Here is a 17,739-nt window from a genome sequence, read left to right as displayed (position 1 = left end):
TATTTTACTGTCATATAAACTGAGATTTTATTTTCTCATCATTCCAACGCCCTAATGTCGCTTGGAGAAGACATTTGGCACGTTGTTGTTCTATTTGTCTTCAGTCCGATGACTTGTTTGACACATTTCACATGCTAGTCGTTCCTGTGCTAGCCTCTTCATCGCTGCGTATCTACTGCAACCCATCTCCACTTGAACTTACTTACTGTAGTAAAGTCTTGGTCCTCATCTACAAATTGACTATTAATTGATGTCCCAAGATGCGTCCTAAGAACGGATGACCTCTTTTCTTAAAGTTTTTCCGCAAATTCCTTTTTACTGCATTTCGATTCAGCTCTTCTCTATTAGGTATCCGATCTAGCATTGTTCTGTAGCAGCATATTTCAAAAACTTCCATTCCTTCTTCCCTGAATAGTTTATCGACGGAGTACTATTTCTGTACCGGTATACATTCAACACAAACCCTTTCAAAAATACTTCCTAACACTTTAATTTATACTAGATGTGTTTTCACATAAGTTTTTATTACCGTTGCACTAGATGTGTTTTCACAGAAGCTTTTATTACCGTTGCACGTCTGCATTTTCCACCCTCTCTACTTCGTCTATCGTGTTATCTTGCTCTCCAGATGATAAAACTCATCAGCTGCTGTTAGTATGCCATTTTCCTAATCTGATGCACTTAGAGTCGTCTATTTTAATCCGACTACACGCCATTACCCTTGCGTTACTGTTGTTTATTCCCTTTTTCAAACTTCTTTTGAAGTCGCTTTTCATTCCGTTTATGTAATGTTTCAAGCCCTTTATCATCTCTGACAGAGTTCCAGTGTCATCGGCAAACCTTAAAATTTTTCTTTCTTCACCCTTAACTTAAATTTCCTTTCCAAATTTTTCCTTGGTTTGCTTCATTACTTCTTGTACGTACAAACTGAGCAACACGTTGGAGAGAATACAACCCTGGGTCACTACCTTCTTATGTACTGCTTTCCTTCCACGTCCTTTGCCTCTTCCAACTGCAGGCTGGTTTCTGCACAAGTTATAAAAAGTTTTCGTTCTCTGTGTGTTATCATTGCTGCCTGTAGCTCAAAAATTCCAAAACAACTCTCAGAATCTAAAAATTCTATAAAAGTAGGTTTACCGTTCGTCGGTATATCATCTAGGCTAAGTCGCAGTCTCAGTATTTCCTCATGTTTCTGCAGGCCAAAATTAATCTTCCTCGAGATTGGCTTACATCATTTTCTCCATTCTTCTGTTCATAATTCATGGTAGTACTTTGAATTAATGAGTTATTAAACTGATGGTTCCTTAATATTCGTCCGCCTCCGTAGCTGAGCGGTGAGCGTGGCTGACTGCCACGTGGGGGGCCAGGGTTCGATTCCCGCTACTGCCAGGGATTTTTCCTAGGCAGGTGGACTGGTACGGGTTGCACTCAGCTTCATGATGCCAACTGAGGAGCTGCTCGAAGGGTTAGTAACGGTTCCACGGTCAAGAAGCCTGACTACGACCGGGAGAGCGGTGTGCTGACTACATGCTTTTTCATACTGCACCCGAAGACGCTATTGGCAGAGGGTGACGTGGTGGTCGGTCGGTCGGTCGGTCACGACTGCCCCATCTTAGGCTAGAACGTGAAACTTTACCTGTACCTTCTGTAATTTTCAGACCTTTCAGCAGCCGATTTCTCTGGAACTGGAATTACTACATTCCCCTTGAAATCAGAGTGTTTTTCGCCTATGTCTTTAATCTTGCGCATCTGGTGGTACTTTTTTATGACGGTATTTTCTCCCAAGGATCTGAGTAATTATGAAGACGTGTCATCTATTCCGGGTGCCTTGTTTCTTTTTGTTATTTCACTGGTCTTGCGATGTGACAGAGTAACGTCATGTGGTTGCAGGATCGTTCGCTCGACGTGCGGTGGCCGCGGCCCGAGCTGGCTCTGGAGCCGTCGCACATCCAGACGTTCCCCTCGCAGCCCGTGTCGGCCGCCGTGCAGTTCGCGCGCACAGCCTGCGCACCCGCCACCGGCTTCGACTTCCCTGACCTCTGGCTGCAGCTGCTCTTCTGCGGACACACCAAGCAGAACTGCCACGTGGCCAACGTAACGCGCACACAGGTAAGCTGGACGTCACATTTTACTTTACCGTCGGCTACGCCAGATTTACGGAAACAAAACTGCGCGCGTCAAAAGCGTCCAATGGATTTATGCATTTTTGTATTCACTCGTTCCTCAGTGGGTTAGTAACCAAATATCACTGCGTTATTTTATATTTGGCTAGAACGATTGGTCATCTCTAGACAAGATAATGTTGTGTGTGAAGCAGTTGTTGCGGAGATTGAACTTGGAAATGACGTTTCGTTACCTCGAAACGGAATGTTCGTGTCCGTGTTCGATATGCCGATTTCATGTAATGTAACATCTCATTCCCTGGAAGTGCCTGTGTACTCTTCCTGTCGCCATTGTCTACAACAGCATCAACTTTTGGAGAGATAAAACTTACTTCAGCCTGAAACTGATTGGCCGGTCTTTTTCTAATCCTCCTAAATGGGTTGTGGCCGGAGGCAACATGGCTAGCATACAGGACTAGTAATTTCCCTACGACAGTCGACATTTTCAACACCTTCTTCTTTCAGGGAAGGGTGAGGACGGGGCAGGTGTGGCAAAAGTGCTACCGCTTAGCCGATGAACTTCCTGGACTGCAGGTGAAACGGTAACAACTTTAATTACACAAGAGGAGGACATTTGCCCCTTTGTGGTGGAGGTTGTCTTCATTTTGTGAAGTTATTGAGGTACCTTGATAGTGGCTCGAGGTATCCTAACTCTGTCATTGTTTCGGGGCGACCAAACCAACATAGTCGTGGTGGCGCGACGTTGACTAAGGGCGTCTATTTTGTCCAGCAGTTTCCGTGTGTGGTCTGGTAACGTCTGCACACTAAGGTATCGATGTAGGTCAAGTAAGTGTGTCCATCTCTGGGCCATGAGAATCGATCTTAGGCACCTATTCTGCAACCTCTGTAGTGGTCCAAGGTTGAAGCTGCTCCTCATTCTCCACGTGTAAAGGATGGCAGACAAGATTGTTGCCTTGTATAGTCATAGACTGGTTTGTATATTCACTAGCGTACATGAGATAAGTGGGTAAAGTAGCTGAAGGAGGCCAGAAATCTTCACCCTTTTTTCCTTGTGTGTGTGCGCTTTAAAGAGAAGATTCCCGTCAGTTGTAACTCCAAGATGTTATCCACTCCGGGCAGTTAAATATTTTTAATTATGAGCTAGTCCCGTAGGATGGGTGAACATGACAGCTGTGATTTTTCGGCATTAAGTCTGCCGTTTTTGGTCGTTTCCCGTTGTTCCGTCAGTTCCAGTTGTCGTTGAGGTTATCTGATTGTGGTATTAATTCTATGACTGCTTATGAGGAGCTCACTGTCATTGAGCCAAGACAACTTGTGGAAGAACCGGTAAATCATTAACATACAAGATAAACATTATCAGTACAGTACAGATCCTTGAGGTATGCCTTCAAGTTGTAGAGTACCAGTTTCAACATCTGTTAGAGAAAAGTTGTTGAATTCCTGGCAGGAGGCAGCACCTTACAGAAGCACTGTAGTCTGGAGAAGGAAATAGTCAAGAAGGGGGCCTACATTCTGTTTCTGATGGAATGGCTACAGGTTAAACGATTTCGTAGAGCGGCCTGGGGCTCGCGAAATTGAAGACTCAGCCGGCAGCTCTCGTGGGGCTGAACTGGGAAGTCGTGGACCTACTAGGACGAATTACGTTTTTCAGTGTTATCATTTCAGAGGTCAGAGGTTAGTGATCCTTTGTGATTAACGAGGTTACTTTTACTACACGAAACAATCGAAAGTGCGTTCACTTGCACAGATTCAAATGCCTACTTAGACGCTGTCCTATTTTTCTTGATGAGTGTTGGGGGTTAGGGACAGTGTACTTGTTCGATAGAAAGTCGCTCAGTGGCACAGTGTGGAACCATAGCTAGCAGGAGGTGATGTTGGATGAAAAAGACAGACCTGGCTAGGGTTGACTGAAATGGAAGTATTCTTGGCCGAATGGCGTGCCAAGGCTGTGACTGATATGTAAGCGATGAAACAGTAACTATTTGTTCATTCGTCATGAACTAAACTCAGTACTGTGGACGAAGGTCCACACAAGAATACAGCTTAAATGTCCTTCTGTAATGATGCGTAGTATGATGAAACCCATGATCGTCAGTAGTGGTAATAAGCGTCGGAAGCGGATGCTTCCGAAGCAGCTGATGTACTGGCTGCGGCGGTGATCTGCCAAACGCGCAGTTAGGTACTATCGCGTGTGTAACAGCAAAGTCAGTCGTCGTGGTCCGTAGTGCAGGCTCGAGCGTGGCAACCGATTGGTCTGGAGTCCAGAGATGAATTGGCTGTCGATTTTTTTTTTCTTCTCACGGTCTTACTGTCTTGGTGGACAGTAGAACTATTCCATTCGACAATGATATCATTCCAAATACATCACTGGAGTGCACGTTGAAGGTGTGGCTGTGGGATTTGAAGTCCCATACCACCCTCCGACGGTGGAAGTTCAGTTCACAGGCAAATGTTAACTAACTACGAGCTACATTACGTATAAACAGTGGTGGCTGATGAAGGTCCATACCCATCGAGTCGTCAAGTCAACATTGGCGCTTCATTAGTGGCTGTAACAGTGCTATCGTTAGAAATGGTCAGAATCGGAGTACTCAAGGATCGTGAGAGGAACAGGGTGTCGGTGCCAGTGCCGGGATGGAATTGTGCCAATGTTTTGTAAGCTTCTACTTTGGTATTGGGACACCTTTCCTTCTCTCACATGGATGTCTTGAGGGGCCAAGTCCGTTACCTCTTGGAGGGTAACTACCCTCATGAGGGGACAGGCATACAGACTCCACGGAGGAACCTTATTTTGCTGGCGATGGAAGGACTGCATCTGGGGAGGCACTAAGGTAACCCATGCAGTGGAGCCATAGGTGACGGAAGGGTGGACCACCATCCGGTATAGCCGGAGCTTGGTGGAAAGGTTCATTCCCCTGCTGGTGAACATTACGTGCAACGCTTTTATCAGCTTTAGTCCTTTTTGGGTTACATATTCTGCATGGCGATGGGAGAGCAGTTTTTTTATGCATCCAGACACCTAGGTATTTGGTACCAGGGACCACGGGACCTGGACGCCTGTGATAGTGATGTGGCAGACGATGGGGCACCGTTTAGTGAAGTAGATTACCGTAGTTTTGGCGACATTGCCACGGGGGGTAGCCGCGCGGTCTAAGGGCGTCTTGTCACGGTTCGCGCGGCTCCCCCCGCCCCCTCCCCCCCCATAGGAGGTTCGAGTCCTCCCTCGGACATGGGTGCGTGTGTTGTCCTTAGCGTAAGCGTAAGTTAGTTTGAGTTAGATTAAGTAGCGTCTAAGCTTAGGGACCAGCAGTTTGGTCCCATAAAACCTTACCACAACTTTTCCAATTTGGCAACATTGAGGGCGACCTTGCTGGAACGACACCAGGTCACTCGCGTCTATTTGCCTCTGGAGGCGAGCAGTGAGTTGGTCTGTGTTGCTGTCGATGGTATAGAGCGCCGTATCATCGGCGTATTGCGCCAGGTGGCAGTGTGAGAGGGCTGCATATTATTAGCATCAATGTTAAAAAGGATGGGAGACAACACAGAACCCTGAGAGGAATTCATCGACATGTGACGTAAGCTGCAGCATTAAGCTCGCTGAGTAAACCAAGAAAGTCTTATCGTGGAGGAAATTATCCATGATCTTCACATAAATGTCGGGGATGGTCGTCTGTCAGCATTTTTTACACAAGATTGTCCTGCATGATTTTCTCATATGCATTTTGTAGGTCCAGTAATACCGTTGGTGCCGACATGGTGGAGTTCAAGTCCTTGCTGACATATTCTGTGATCCTAAGGACTTAGTCGTCCGACAAGTGGGAAGCTAATCAAAATTGTTCAGTATGGATTGTCCCAGCCACCGCCAGGGGCTGGGAACCGCGATGGGGGATCAAAGACTCTAGAACCTTGACCATGGTATTCAGAAGACTAATGGGCCTGTTGTTAGCAGGGACTGTAGGATCCTTCAAGGACTTGGAGATGGCAATCATTTTGGCCTGCTTCCACTGTGGGGGAGAAACGCCAGTTGTAAGACAGCGGTTCAGGATGCTGGTAAATAAGACCAGAGGCTAGCGTGGGAGCCAGTGGAGGTGTTCGTTTAAGATACCATCCAAACTGGGAGCCGCCTGCCCACGCTTCCGCCAGATGATCTGGATCTGTTGAATTTCCGCAAGGGCATAAGGTGAGGAGCAACCAGAGGTAGACTTTGTCTGAAAGTGGCAACGCCAGAATATCATGTTCATCTTGGCGTTCATCAGATGTGGGGTTCTGGATGGGTAATTGGTGTTGGACCTCAAACGCATTGGCCAGAGTTTCTACCACATGGAGGGCATCAGATTTGTGTTGGAGAAGGAAGGTGGATAACTTGTCCCCCCATCGTTCTGTTTTCCAATCGGTGAGCTGGTGGTAGAATTCATGCTGGAGACACTTCATGTGATGCTTATCCCAAGGATCATGAAACTGCTTGCACCACCTGCAGTAGTGGTTCTTCTGGATACTGAGTTTGCACAAGAGGGAGGCAAGTCATTGAGTGGAGTTGAAGCCCTTGGGACAATGGAAGTAGAGGCCTTCATCGCTTTTTGGATTTCTGTGGTTAGGTAATCAACAGCACTAACCAGATTGGCAGGCATTGTCAGGCCGAGATGTTGCTGAGTGGTGTTGTTAAGGATCCTGGAAAATTTATCCCAGTCAATGGTGATCAAGGTAGAATGGATGTCTAAAGACAAGCGACATTGGTAAGTTGCATGAGAAGTGGGTCATGGTCAGAGGCCAGTTCGTGGAGTGTTTCCAACGAAAACTGCACCACTGTGTTCTTGGCTCTAAGCACTATGGGACTTAACATCTGAGATCATCATTCCCCTAGACTTAGAACTACTTAAACCTAACTAACCTAAGGACATCACACACATCCATGCCCCAGGCAGGATTCGAACCTGCGACCGTAGCAGCAGTGCATTTCCGGACTGAAGCGTCTAGAACCACTCGGCCACAACGGCCAGCACAGTGTTCTTGAAAATGGCCACATTCAGAAACGGCTGTCTGGCAGTCAGAGCGGACTGGTATATGGTTGGTAGTGTGGGGCCATAGATCAACAGTGCCAGAGGATCTTATACATCAAGGAGGAGTCTGCCCTTGGGATTAGCAACACAAGAATGCCAAGCCAAATGCTTGCCATTGAGTTCTGCCCCAGCAGTGAGTTTGGCAAAAGATGTCAAGGTAAAGAGATCAGCTTCAAGTGGTGGTGGGTTAGGGCTCAAATACACCACAGCAAAAGTTATAGCACCAAGGCGGGTAGAAACAGTGACTGCCATAGCCTCTATATGTTCGAGTGGTTGGAGAACTTCACGATTATGGATGAGTCACTTACGCAGAAACACTGCCGTGCCCCCACTTCAGCGATGGAGTTGGTCAATGCGGTGGTGGTGGTGGTTAGTGTTTAACGTCCCGTCGACAACGAGGTCATTAGAGACGGAGCGCAAGCTCGGGTTAGGGAAGGATTGGGAAGGAAATCGGCCGTGCCCTTTCAAAGGAACCATCCCGGCATTTGCCTGAAACGATTTAGGGAAATCACGGAAAACCGAAATCAGGATGGCCGGAGACGGGATTGAACCATCGTCCTCCCGAATGCGAGTCCAGTGTGCTAACCACTGCGCCACCTCGCTCGGTGGTCAATGCGATAGCAAACCATGTTGCAGAGACGAAAATCGTCGGTGGGTTTCTGGTGGATTACTGAGATAAGTGAAATGTCCACATGGTGCTTATAGAGGAAAGTGTTCAGTTCAGTCTTCATACTTTCAGGCCATTAGCATTAAAAATGCTGACGACTAGATCCCAAGAGGGCTGATGGTTGTTTGGTGGGCCATTCGCCATTATAACAAAATCTGGCGATGACCTTAGTGAGCCCATCCTCTGACTGATGGATCTTTTGAGCTGTTTCACGAATGACAGGCTCGATGTGGGGGTGCATGAACAGAGGGTTGACTTTGAGGATTGCCTGCATGTCATCCCAGAAAGAAGCATCTGTCACCACCACTGGAGGGACATCCCTGGTGGACTGCTTGACCCTGGAACGGGCAGGGGTGGGTGTGAGGGCTGGTGGAGAGGGCAGCACAATGGAGGGTTGTGGCACTTTAGCAGGTGAGTGGGAGGAGGCCACAGACAGTCTTTTAGCTTGGTGGGCGCTGGTATGTGTCGCAGAAGACAGATGAGCGAGAGGAGACTGAGGTGCAGCAGTGAATGTGGTCATAGGGGATGGAGCTGGAAGGGGCTCCTTTGTCGCAGATGCATCAGGCGACTGAGCATCAGTGGTGGGATTTTCATCGGATTTACCCCTTAAGACAGGGAAATGGATGCGGTCCTGTGATGGCCGGTTCGTCCTGGGTTTCCGTCGTGGAGGGCGGGAAGACTTCATAGCCTTCTGGTATATAGGACAACCCTTCCAGGAAGCCTGATGGTGGGGATCGTGAGAAGTGTCCAAACAGTGGGCACACATGGGTTTTTCTCAGGCTGGGACTTTGCAGTTCTCTGACGAATGCGGGCCAGCACACTTCACACTCCAAAAAGGCAGTGAAGAGTAGTTTGCCGGTGTGGCGCAAACGTTGACACCTATGGCAGATAGAGGGGCCAGTGTGGCCTTCATATGATTCAATACACACCATGGTGCACAGGAGATACCTGATTTGGTAAATGCGCTCGACCTCCTCTCTCCTAAGGAGGGAGACATCATAGGTGGGCATAGGGATTCATTTCCAGTTCTTAGGGTCTCTCTTGTTGTATTGGTGGACCAAAGGGTTCAGGGACTTGAGACGGAGTAATTCATCCCTGATGTCGGTTTCTGTAACTTTGCAAGGAAGGTCTTTGATGGCGATTTTTGTTCTTCTGTCGCCAGGAGCCTGATGAGTGTAGTAGTCCATAGCCTTGGACTTCACAAAGTTGAGGACTTGGAGATAATCATCCATGGTGTCAAGCAGGTACTTGACGTGGTGTTTCTGGTATACTGCCTGCAGTTGGCCTGCAATAAAGCGTTGCAGTTCACTGTTCAATTTAATGTAGTTTGTGGTATTGTTCCGGCAGGGGTGGCCGAGCGGTTCTAGGCGCTACAGTCTGGAACCGCGCGACCGCTACGGTCGCAGGTTCGAATCCTGCCTCGGGCGTGGATGTGTCTGATGTCCTTAGGTTAGTTAGGTTTAAGTAGTTCTAAGTTCTAGCGGACTGATGACCTCAGATGTTAAGTCCCATAGTGCTCAGAGCCATTTTTGTGGTATTGTAAACAACCATAGAAGGGATCTTCTCCCTCTTTGGTGGTGGTGGCGGCGGATTCTGAGAAGTTGGGTCGGGAGGGGTACCCATGTCCTGGTCCATGGCAGCAACAGGTGTCGCTGCTCCAGCTGCGGATGCATCGGAATCTGAAACTCGGCCGCTGCGACCGGCGCGAGAGGAAGACCGCTTAGATTGTCGACCATGGACCACGGAGGGGAGGGGGGGGGGGGGGGGCGACAGGGTCGGAATCCCCAGCAGGCCCGTTGGGCCGACGAGCTGGTAGAGATGAATCAGCACCTGACGGGGCGTCCACGTGGCGGTCGGTTGTGTTAATGCTGGGGGCCGACATGGCTTGACTGGCACTAGATGAGAGGTTTATCACGAGGCGGATATGGGATTCGTCAGACGACGCTGTGTACAGGATGCACGTGAATCGGTATCACTCTCTGTGGTTATCGTTGACTTGTGGCGCGAGGGACGATACGTTCGGTCCTTAGCACGTTGGGTGGTGTCCGCATCAGCGCAGCCGGCAGCTGGCCGGGAGGCCGTCGAGTGGCCGATGTCACATTGCTGCGCGAAGGGACGCCTAGTCGCGGATTTCTGTCCTTGGCCCTATGCATGCTTAGCCCGGCCCGACTGAAGTAGTCAGGGCGCTGGCAGGCTATAGGCACGAACGCCTGTCGCCTATATATATACCCGGTACAACGGGACGCGTACGAAAGAACAACGCTACCTTACAAGGCGAATGACAAATCAACGTCGACTGAGTCACAACGACTACACAACGCTGAGAATCGCTCGTGACCATAATGAACCACGCGCAAGTACTCGCAAGTAAACACTGTCAGGGCTGAGCGGTGACCTAAGTACCAGTAAGCGGAGCGATACCGACGCGGTATCACGTGGACACCTGTACGCGCGGCCGCGTGTCGGTTCCTGCGACTGCAGTGTTGTTTACCGCGATCTGGAAGCCGCTCGTCGGCGCCCTCAGACAGCGTGGCGGCGGCACTAGGCTTGATGGTACACAACTCGGAACTCTTTCTCTTGAGGAAGAACTAGCAGGGGCCTTGCCTGGCCCGTGAAGCATATACGCGAGTGTTGTGGTCGAATATGCAGGGCCCAGCTATGCATATGCTGCGGAAAAAGTAAATGTCATATGTTTCTGTGCAAATTTCAGTGTCTTTTTTGAGCGAGTTTTTCCGTATTGACTTTGATCTATGTTGGTGTTCAGTTGTGATTAACGGCCGGAATTGCTAGTAACCGTCTGAAGGCGGAGTATTGAACTTTTAGCGGTGAGCATGTTCCAGTCCAGCGGTCAGAACTCATAGTCTTCTCTGAAAGTGGTTAGGTAGCTACAGGCTTTTTCATAATCGAATTCTGAGATTTGAGAAACATAACCCGGTCATTCGGTTCAAAGCGGCGACTCTTGTTTAGACTGATTTCACATGTGTAGCAGTGCAGAGGATTAATCAGGGTTCGCCAATAACTTGTCTCGCACGCCGCACACTGCCAGGTATTCGTATTGCAGCCTCGTGGCTGGCAATCTCTGGAAGCTCCGAAGCATGGAAGAGAGGAATGTTTTAAGAAGAAAACAAAACATTTCTCCAGTGGTCCCTAAAACTGAAAAACGCATCCCGTGTATAGTTGGCAGCCGAGAAATTAGGCTATATTTTAGTATTGTTGAATTATTGCACACTTCGTGGCAAAAATGTAAGCAATGCACTGCAGCTGCCCTCCTCTCTTTAAGAAGACACGACATAAATGTATAGATCAGTAAGATATTGCCAGTTGAAGGAATGGAAATAAATGACCGTTCGTGTGAAATAATTAAAGTAGCTCGAAACCGCATATCCAGACACTCCGGGATGATGATGGCATTGAAACACAGGATGACACGCCTAAAGCTGAAATACTAAACACTTTCTTCCAAAGCTGTTTCACAGAGGAAGACCGCACTGCAGTTCCTTCTCTAAATCCTCGCACAAACGAAAAAATGGCTAACATCGAAATAAGTGTCCAAGGAATAGAAAAGCAACTGGAATCACTCAACAGAGGAAAGTCCACTGGACCTGACGGGATACCAATTCGATTCTACACAGAGTACGCGAAAGAACTTGCCCCCCTTCTAACAGCCGTGTACCGTAAGTCTCTAGAGGAACGGAAGGTTCCAAATGATTGGAAAAGAGCACAGGTAGTCCCAGTCTTCAAGAAGGGTCGTCGAGCAGATGCGCAAAACTATAGACCTATGTCTTTGACGTCGATCTGTTGTAGAATTTTAGAACATGTTTTTTGCTCGAGTATCATGTCGTTTTTGGAAACCCAGAGTCTACTATGTAGGAATCAACATGGATTCCGGAAAGAGCGATCGTGTGAGACTCAACTCGCTTTATTTGTTCATGAGACCTAGAAAATATTAGATACAGGCTCCCAGGTAGATGCTATTTTTCTTGACTTCCGGAAGGCGTTCTATACAGTTCCGCACTGTCGCCTGATAAACAAAGTAAGAGCCTACGGAATATCGGACCAGCTGTGTGGCTGGATTGAAGAGTTTTTAACAAACAGAACAGAGCATGTTGTTATCAATGGAGAGACGTCTACAGACGTTAAAGTAACCTCTGGCGTGCCACAGGGGAGTGTTATGGGACCATTGCTTTTCACAATATATATAAATGACCTAGTAGATAGTGTCGGAAGTTCCATGCGGCTTTTCGCGGATGATGCTGTAGTATACAGAGAAGTTGCAGCATTAGAAAATTGTAGCTAAATGCAGGAAGATCTGCAGCGGATAGGCACTTGGTGCAGGGAGTGGCAACTGACCCTTAACATAGACAAATGTAATGTATTGCGAATACATAGAAAGAAGGATCCTTTATTGTATGATTATATGATTGCGGAACAAACACTGGTAGCAGTTACTTCTGTAAAATATCTGGGAGTATGCGTGCGGAACGATTTGAAGTGGAATGATCATATAAAATTCATTGTTGGTAAGGCGGGTACCAGTTTGAGATTCATTGGGAGAGTCCTTAGAAAATGTAGTCCATCAACAAAGGAGGTGGCTTACAAAACACTCGTTCGACCTACACTTGAGTATTGCTCATCAGTGTGGGATCCGTACCAGATCGGGTTGACGGAGGAGATAGAGAAGATCCAAAGAAGAGCGGCGCGTTTTGTCACAGGCTTATTTGGTAACCGTGATAGCGTTACGGAGATGTTTAACAAACTCAAGTGGCAGATTCTGCAAGAGAGGCGCTCTGCATCGCGGTGTAGTTGTTCGCCAGGTTTCGAGAGGCTGCGTTTCTGGATGAGGTATCGAATATATTGCTTCCCCCTACTTATACCTCCCGAGGAGATCACGAATGTAAAATTAGAGGGATTAGACCGCGCACGGAGGCTTTCAGACAGTCGTTCTTCCCGCGAACCATACGCGACTGGAGCAGGAAAGGGAGGTAATGACAGTGGGACGTAAAGTGCCGTCCGCCACACACCGTTGGGTGGCTTGCGGAGTATAAATGTAAATGTAGATGTAGATGTAGATCCCTGCAGTTCAAACTTTAACTGTCCAATCAAAAGTAATAATTGAAAACTGCCAGAAGAACTAATCATATCACTAAACTGTCTCCCGCCTTATGTTTGGACCCATTAAGTGCATTATCTATGGCACATTATTTTGATTCGACAGTTATGTTGCAAGTACTTGTACGAAAGCTGCTACGAAACAGATCCTCTAGTGTGGCCATTATTTTTTGTTTTAGTCCCATTTTGTTCGCCTTCGTTCTTTGTATCTGCTCGGGGCGGACGTCGCAAGACACCCGTTTCAGTTCGTCGTTGATCCATTAACTCAGCTTTTTTTATTACAGAGGGCAGCTAACCCTCTGACCGAACACGCTGAGTTACCGTGCCGGCTCCATTAGGCGTGTCGGCCGGAGTGGCCGAGCGGTTCTAGGCGCTGCAATCCGGAACCGCGAGACCGCTACGGTCGCTGGTTCGAATCCTGCCTCGGGCATGGATGTGTGTGATGTACTTAGGTTAGTTAGGTTTAAGTAGTTCTAAGTTCTAGGGGACTGATGACCTCAGATGTTAAGTCCCATAGTTCTCAGAGCCATTTGAACCATCTATTAGGCGTAGGGACGGCAGGTTTCGCGATAGGCCAGCACACAAGGCACGCCCGTTGCTTTCGACACTATGTGGCCTCGTTTTCCCAACCGTCTGAAGGTGCTAACGGGAATTTGACCACTGCCCTAATGATGATGGGTGCTGTGACTGCACTTCTTGGTGCAGGTTTTGAATTGCATTCTTTTATAACGCTATTTATTGTCACATTTTCGTTGCTTACCAGAGAAATTATGCGTTTAACCTCTGCTTCATATGAAAAAGAAAATACTATCTCATCTGTTTCAATGCGAATTGCGATACTGAGTCGATTTACCAATCTTTTTTTGCGACAAATGTACAACTTGTAACGGATATAAGAGCAGTTATTTTCGCTGGTCACATCACATGAGGCACCGCACGAGGTTGGCCAAAGAGTGCTCAGTACTGAATGATTGCATCAGCCTTCACTGCGCATGTACATCTATGTGTGTGGTGTCACCGCCAGACACCACACTTGCTAGGTGGTAGCCTTTAAATCGGCCGCGGTTCGGTAGTATACGTCGGACCCGCGTGTCGCCACTGTCAGTAATTGCAGACCGAGCGCCACCACACGGCAGGTCTAGAGAGACTTATTAGCACTCGCCCCAGTTGTACAGCCGACGTTGCTAGCAATGGTTCACTGACAATCACGCTCTCAGTTGCCGAGACGATAGTTAGCATAGCCTTCAGCTAAGTCATTTGCTACGACCTAGCAAGGCGCCATCACCAAGTATATTGAAATGGAGATTATATCTGTACAAGAGCGATGTTATACAATTATGGATTAAAGTTAAGTATTCCAGAAGCCACGTACTTTTCTTTATAGCATTCATTACGTATCCTGTTTCAGACCTCACGTCAGCCTGCGTGAGTTTAAGCGCGTGCCTTTCGGCTTCCTCTCATTGTGTCTAGGCTGTCTTGTCTAGACACAACAATATGAGTGGTGTCTGCTCTATCCGACATATGTGCGTGCGCGCTCCAACGCACGAGTATTATTGCGGTTAATTTTAAGGCACCCTTTGCCCGCGGCTAGGTATCACGTATAACATAATGAACGCGTTTCTGTAAGGCCAATTTTAACTATAAACATCGTGTGGCTAGGGCCTCCCGTCGGGTAGACCGTTCGCCGGGTGCAAGTCTTTCGATTTGACGCCACTTCGGCGATATTTTAACTATGTTCCAACCACTAAACGTATCAATGAACTATATTTATTATAAATAATATTTTTTTGTGTGCTGAGTAACTGCGAAGGGAAGGAGATAACTTATCGCTTGCAGGTTATGGTAAATAGTAAATCCATTATCTTCCAAGGTACAGGACTCGAACCTCTTCCTGACAGGAGACAAACAAGTCCGAATTATTGTGCAAAGGATGAAAGATATTTATTGCTGTTGCGTGTGGAATAAGTTTGTTCGAACTTTGCAGTTAAAGACATGACACCAAGTGTCCCTCGAACAGTAGTGACGTAGCATACCAGTTAGGTCACCTAGCGGTCAGCTGTTCGGGGATGGACGTAGACGGCAACATATTTTGTATGTGTCGCTTCAATAATATTAGAATACTCTTTGTTGCCCTAAAAAAGTGGAATAGTCCTACATATGAATAGCAGTATTTTCAGATGCATGAAGTGAAAGAATAACATTAACACACATCAAAAAAGTTTTGCATCAACGCGGTTCCCAGAACTTTTGAAGATAGACATTGACTGTGGATATTGTATCAGAGAAACAGTTCCTTTGACAGTTACGAGATGTCACTAAAGCCGCCGAAAGATGTAAACAACCATGCATGAGTAGCGCCTATTAGACGGAGGGGGTCCGACAGCCGATCAGTCCCAGTCATTCCGCCAGGTAGGAGGTACACAGCTCGTGTTGTCTGTACTAGTAGTTCAACCATGCTTAGACGGTTAATACCGCGGTTAGATCGCGTCCACATTGTTACTTTGTGCTAGGAAGGGCCCTCAACAACAAAAGTGTCCAGGCGTCTCTGAGTGAATCAAAGCGATGTTGGTCGGACATGGAGGAGATACAGAGAGACATGAATTGTCGATGACATGCCTCGCTCAGGCCACCCAAGAGCTACTACTGCATTGGATGACCGCTACCTACAGATTATGGCTCGGAGGATCCCTGACAGCAACGCCACGAAGTTGAATAACGCTTTTCGTGCAGCCACAGAACGCCGCGTTACGATTCAAACTGTGCGCAATAGGCTGCATGATGCGCAACTTCACTCCCGACGTCTGTGGCGAGATCCAGCTTTGCAACCACGACACCACGCAGCGCGGTACAGATGGGCCCAACAAGCCGAATGGACCGCTCAGGATTGGCATCACGTTCTCTTCACCGATGAGTGTCGCATATGCCTTCAAGCAGACAATCATCGGAGACGTGTTGGGAGGCAACCCGGTCAGGCTGAACGCCTTAAACACACTGTCCAGCGAGTGCAGCAAAGTGGAGGTTCCCAGATGTGGGGCCGACGTATTCCGCTGATGGTCATGGAATGCGCCGTAACGACTGTACGATACGTGAATGCCATCCTCCGACCGGTAGTGCAACCATATCGGCAGTATATTGGCGAGGGATTCGTCTTTATGGACGACAATTCGCGCCCCCATCGTGTACATCTTGTGAACGACTTTCTTCACGATAACGACGCTCGACTAGAGTGGCCAGCATGTTCTCCAGACATGAAGCCTATCGAACATGCCTTGGATAGATTAAAAAGGGCTGTTTATGGACGACGTGGCCCACCAACCACTCTGAGGGATCTAAGCCGAATCGCCTTTGAGGAGTGGGGGAATCTGGACCAACAGTGCCTTGATGAACTTGTGGACAGTATGCAATGACAAATACAGGCATTCATCAGTGCCAGAGGACGTGCTGCTGGGTATTAGATCTGCCAGTGTGGACAGCAATCTGGACCACCACCTCCTAAGGTCTCGCTGTGTGCTGGTGCAACAGGCAATGTGTGGTTTTCATGAGCAAGAAAGAGGGCGGAAATGATGTTTATGTTTATCTCTATTCCAATTTTCTGTACAGGGTCTGGAACTCTAGGGACCGAGAAGATGCAAAACTTTTTTTGATGTGTGTACTTTTGGGAATAGTTGAGAAATTGTTGAAATTCCGACATTTAGGAGACAACATGCTCCATGGAAACTAACAACGAAATTTATTGTCACCGTCGCGCATTTACATGTCAAAGATTTCAATTAAAAATTAAGTGTATGAAGACATTAAAGACCGTTTTTATTCACTGTGAGCAACCTTCTGTATTGATCTATGCACACACCTACCAACCATGCATATATTTAACGCCAGTCCACTGCGAACGTCACACGGTTCACGACAAATGCCTTCTATTGTTATGTTTCCAGCATGAGAAATCTCATCGATACTCAGACCTCCCAGGTATGAACCATGTACGAGACCGTGCTAAAAACTAATTTATCCGAATTTTTTATATGAAAACTCTTAAACGTTTTAAATAAAACAAAGTTATTACCATCTTACATCTTTTTCTTTATGTCTACATGTTTACTTCTGAACGTAGTCACCCCGGCGACGAATACATTTCTCCCAACGAGAGACCAGGTTGTTGATACCGTCGCTCCAGAATGTTTGACATTGTTGACGGAGGTAGAGCCTTACCTCTAGGTGTTTTTTAAGTTTTGGAAACAGATGTTAATCGCATGGAGCCAAGTCGGGAGTGTATGGGGGTGATCGGTGACTGTGTGCCTAACGCTTCAGATTGTTGCAGATGCTGCAGCGCTCTTGTGTGGTCTGTCATTGTCATGCTAAAGAAGAGGGTGCTCCCTGTGAGGGCAAACTTTTAGAATTTATCCTTTTAGTGTTCAGAGGATCTCGCAGTACCTCGCAGAGTTGATGGTGGTGCCTTTAGGCATGAGTTCCGATGCTAAAAACAGAATAAAAAATTCGGAGGCATTACTTTTCAGCACGCCCTAACAAAACACACTCGATTAAAATATGTCATATCGACAGCGGTGTTCCACATCTGTGTGTGGGACACTGGTAGCTGCTCGTGACGTAGGAGAAAGCCGAATGTCAATGGGCGATGTCCCACTCTAAGCCTTGTAAGGGCTACTTCTTCAGTTTGTAGTTGTTGGAAGGAGGTAAGCCACGGTTACACTGTAGGTTTCACTGACCGCAGCTTATTACTCCTGACTTCAACCACTGAGACTCCCACTAACACATGGTCTTACGA

At 47.4% G+C, this 17,739-nt stretch overlaps 1 protein-coding gene across 1 annotated transcript in view; it reads left to right on the top strand.

Moving 5' to 3' along the window:
• The first annotated feature begins 1,878 nt into the window (after nt 1-1,878).
• Nucleotides 1,879-17,739, top strand: part of LOC124722195 — a 417,264-nt gene continuing 401,403 nt past the window's right edge. The window contains exon 1 of the mRNA XM_047247393.1: nt 1,879-2,109. Coding sequence (XP_047103349.1) covers nt 1,879-2,109 — 231 coding nt within the window. The remainder of the gene's footprint in view (nt 2,110-17,739) is intronic.

This window comes from Schistocerca piceifrons, chromosome X (assembly GCF_021461385.2).
Source record: "Schistocerca piceifrons isolate TAMUIC-IGC-003096 chromosome X, iqSchPice1.1, whole genome shotgun sequence".
In the NCBI taxonomy this organism is placed as follows: Eukaryota; Metazoa; Arthropoda; class Insecta; order Orthoptera; family Acrididae; genus Schistocerca; species Schistocerca piceifrons.
The sequence above is the reverse complement of the archived record's forward strand: the minus strand, read 5'-3'. Positions and strand labels throughout refer to the sequence as shown.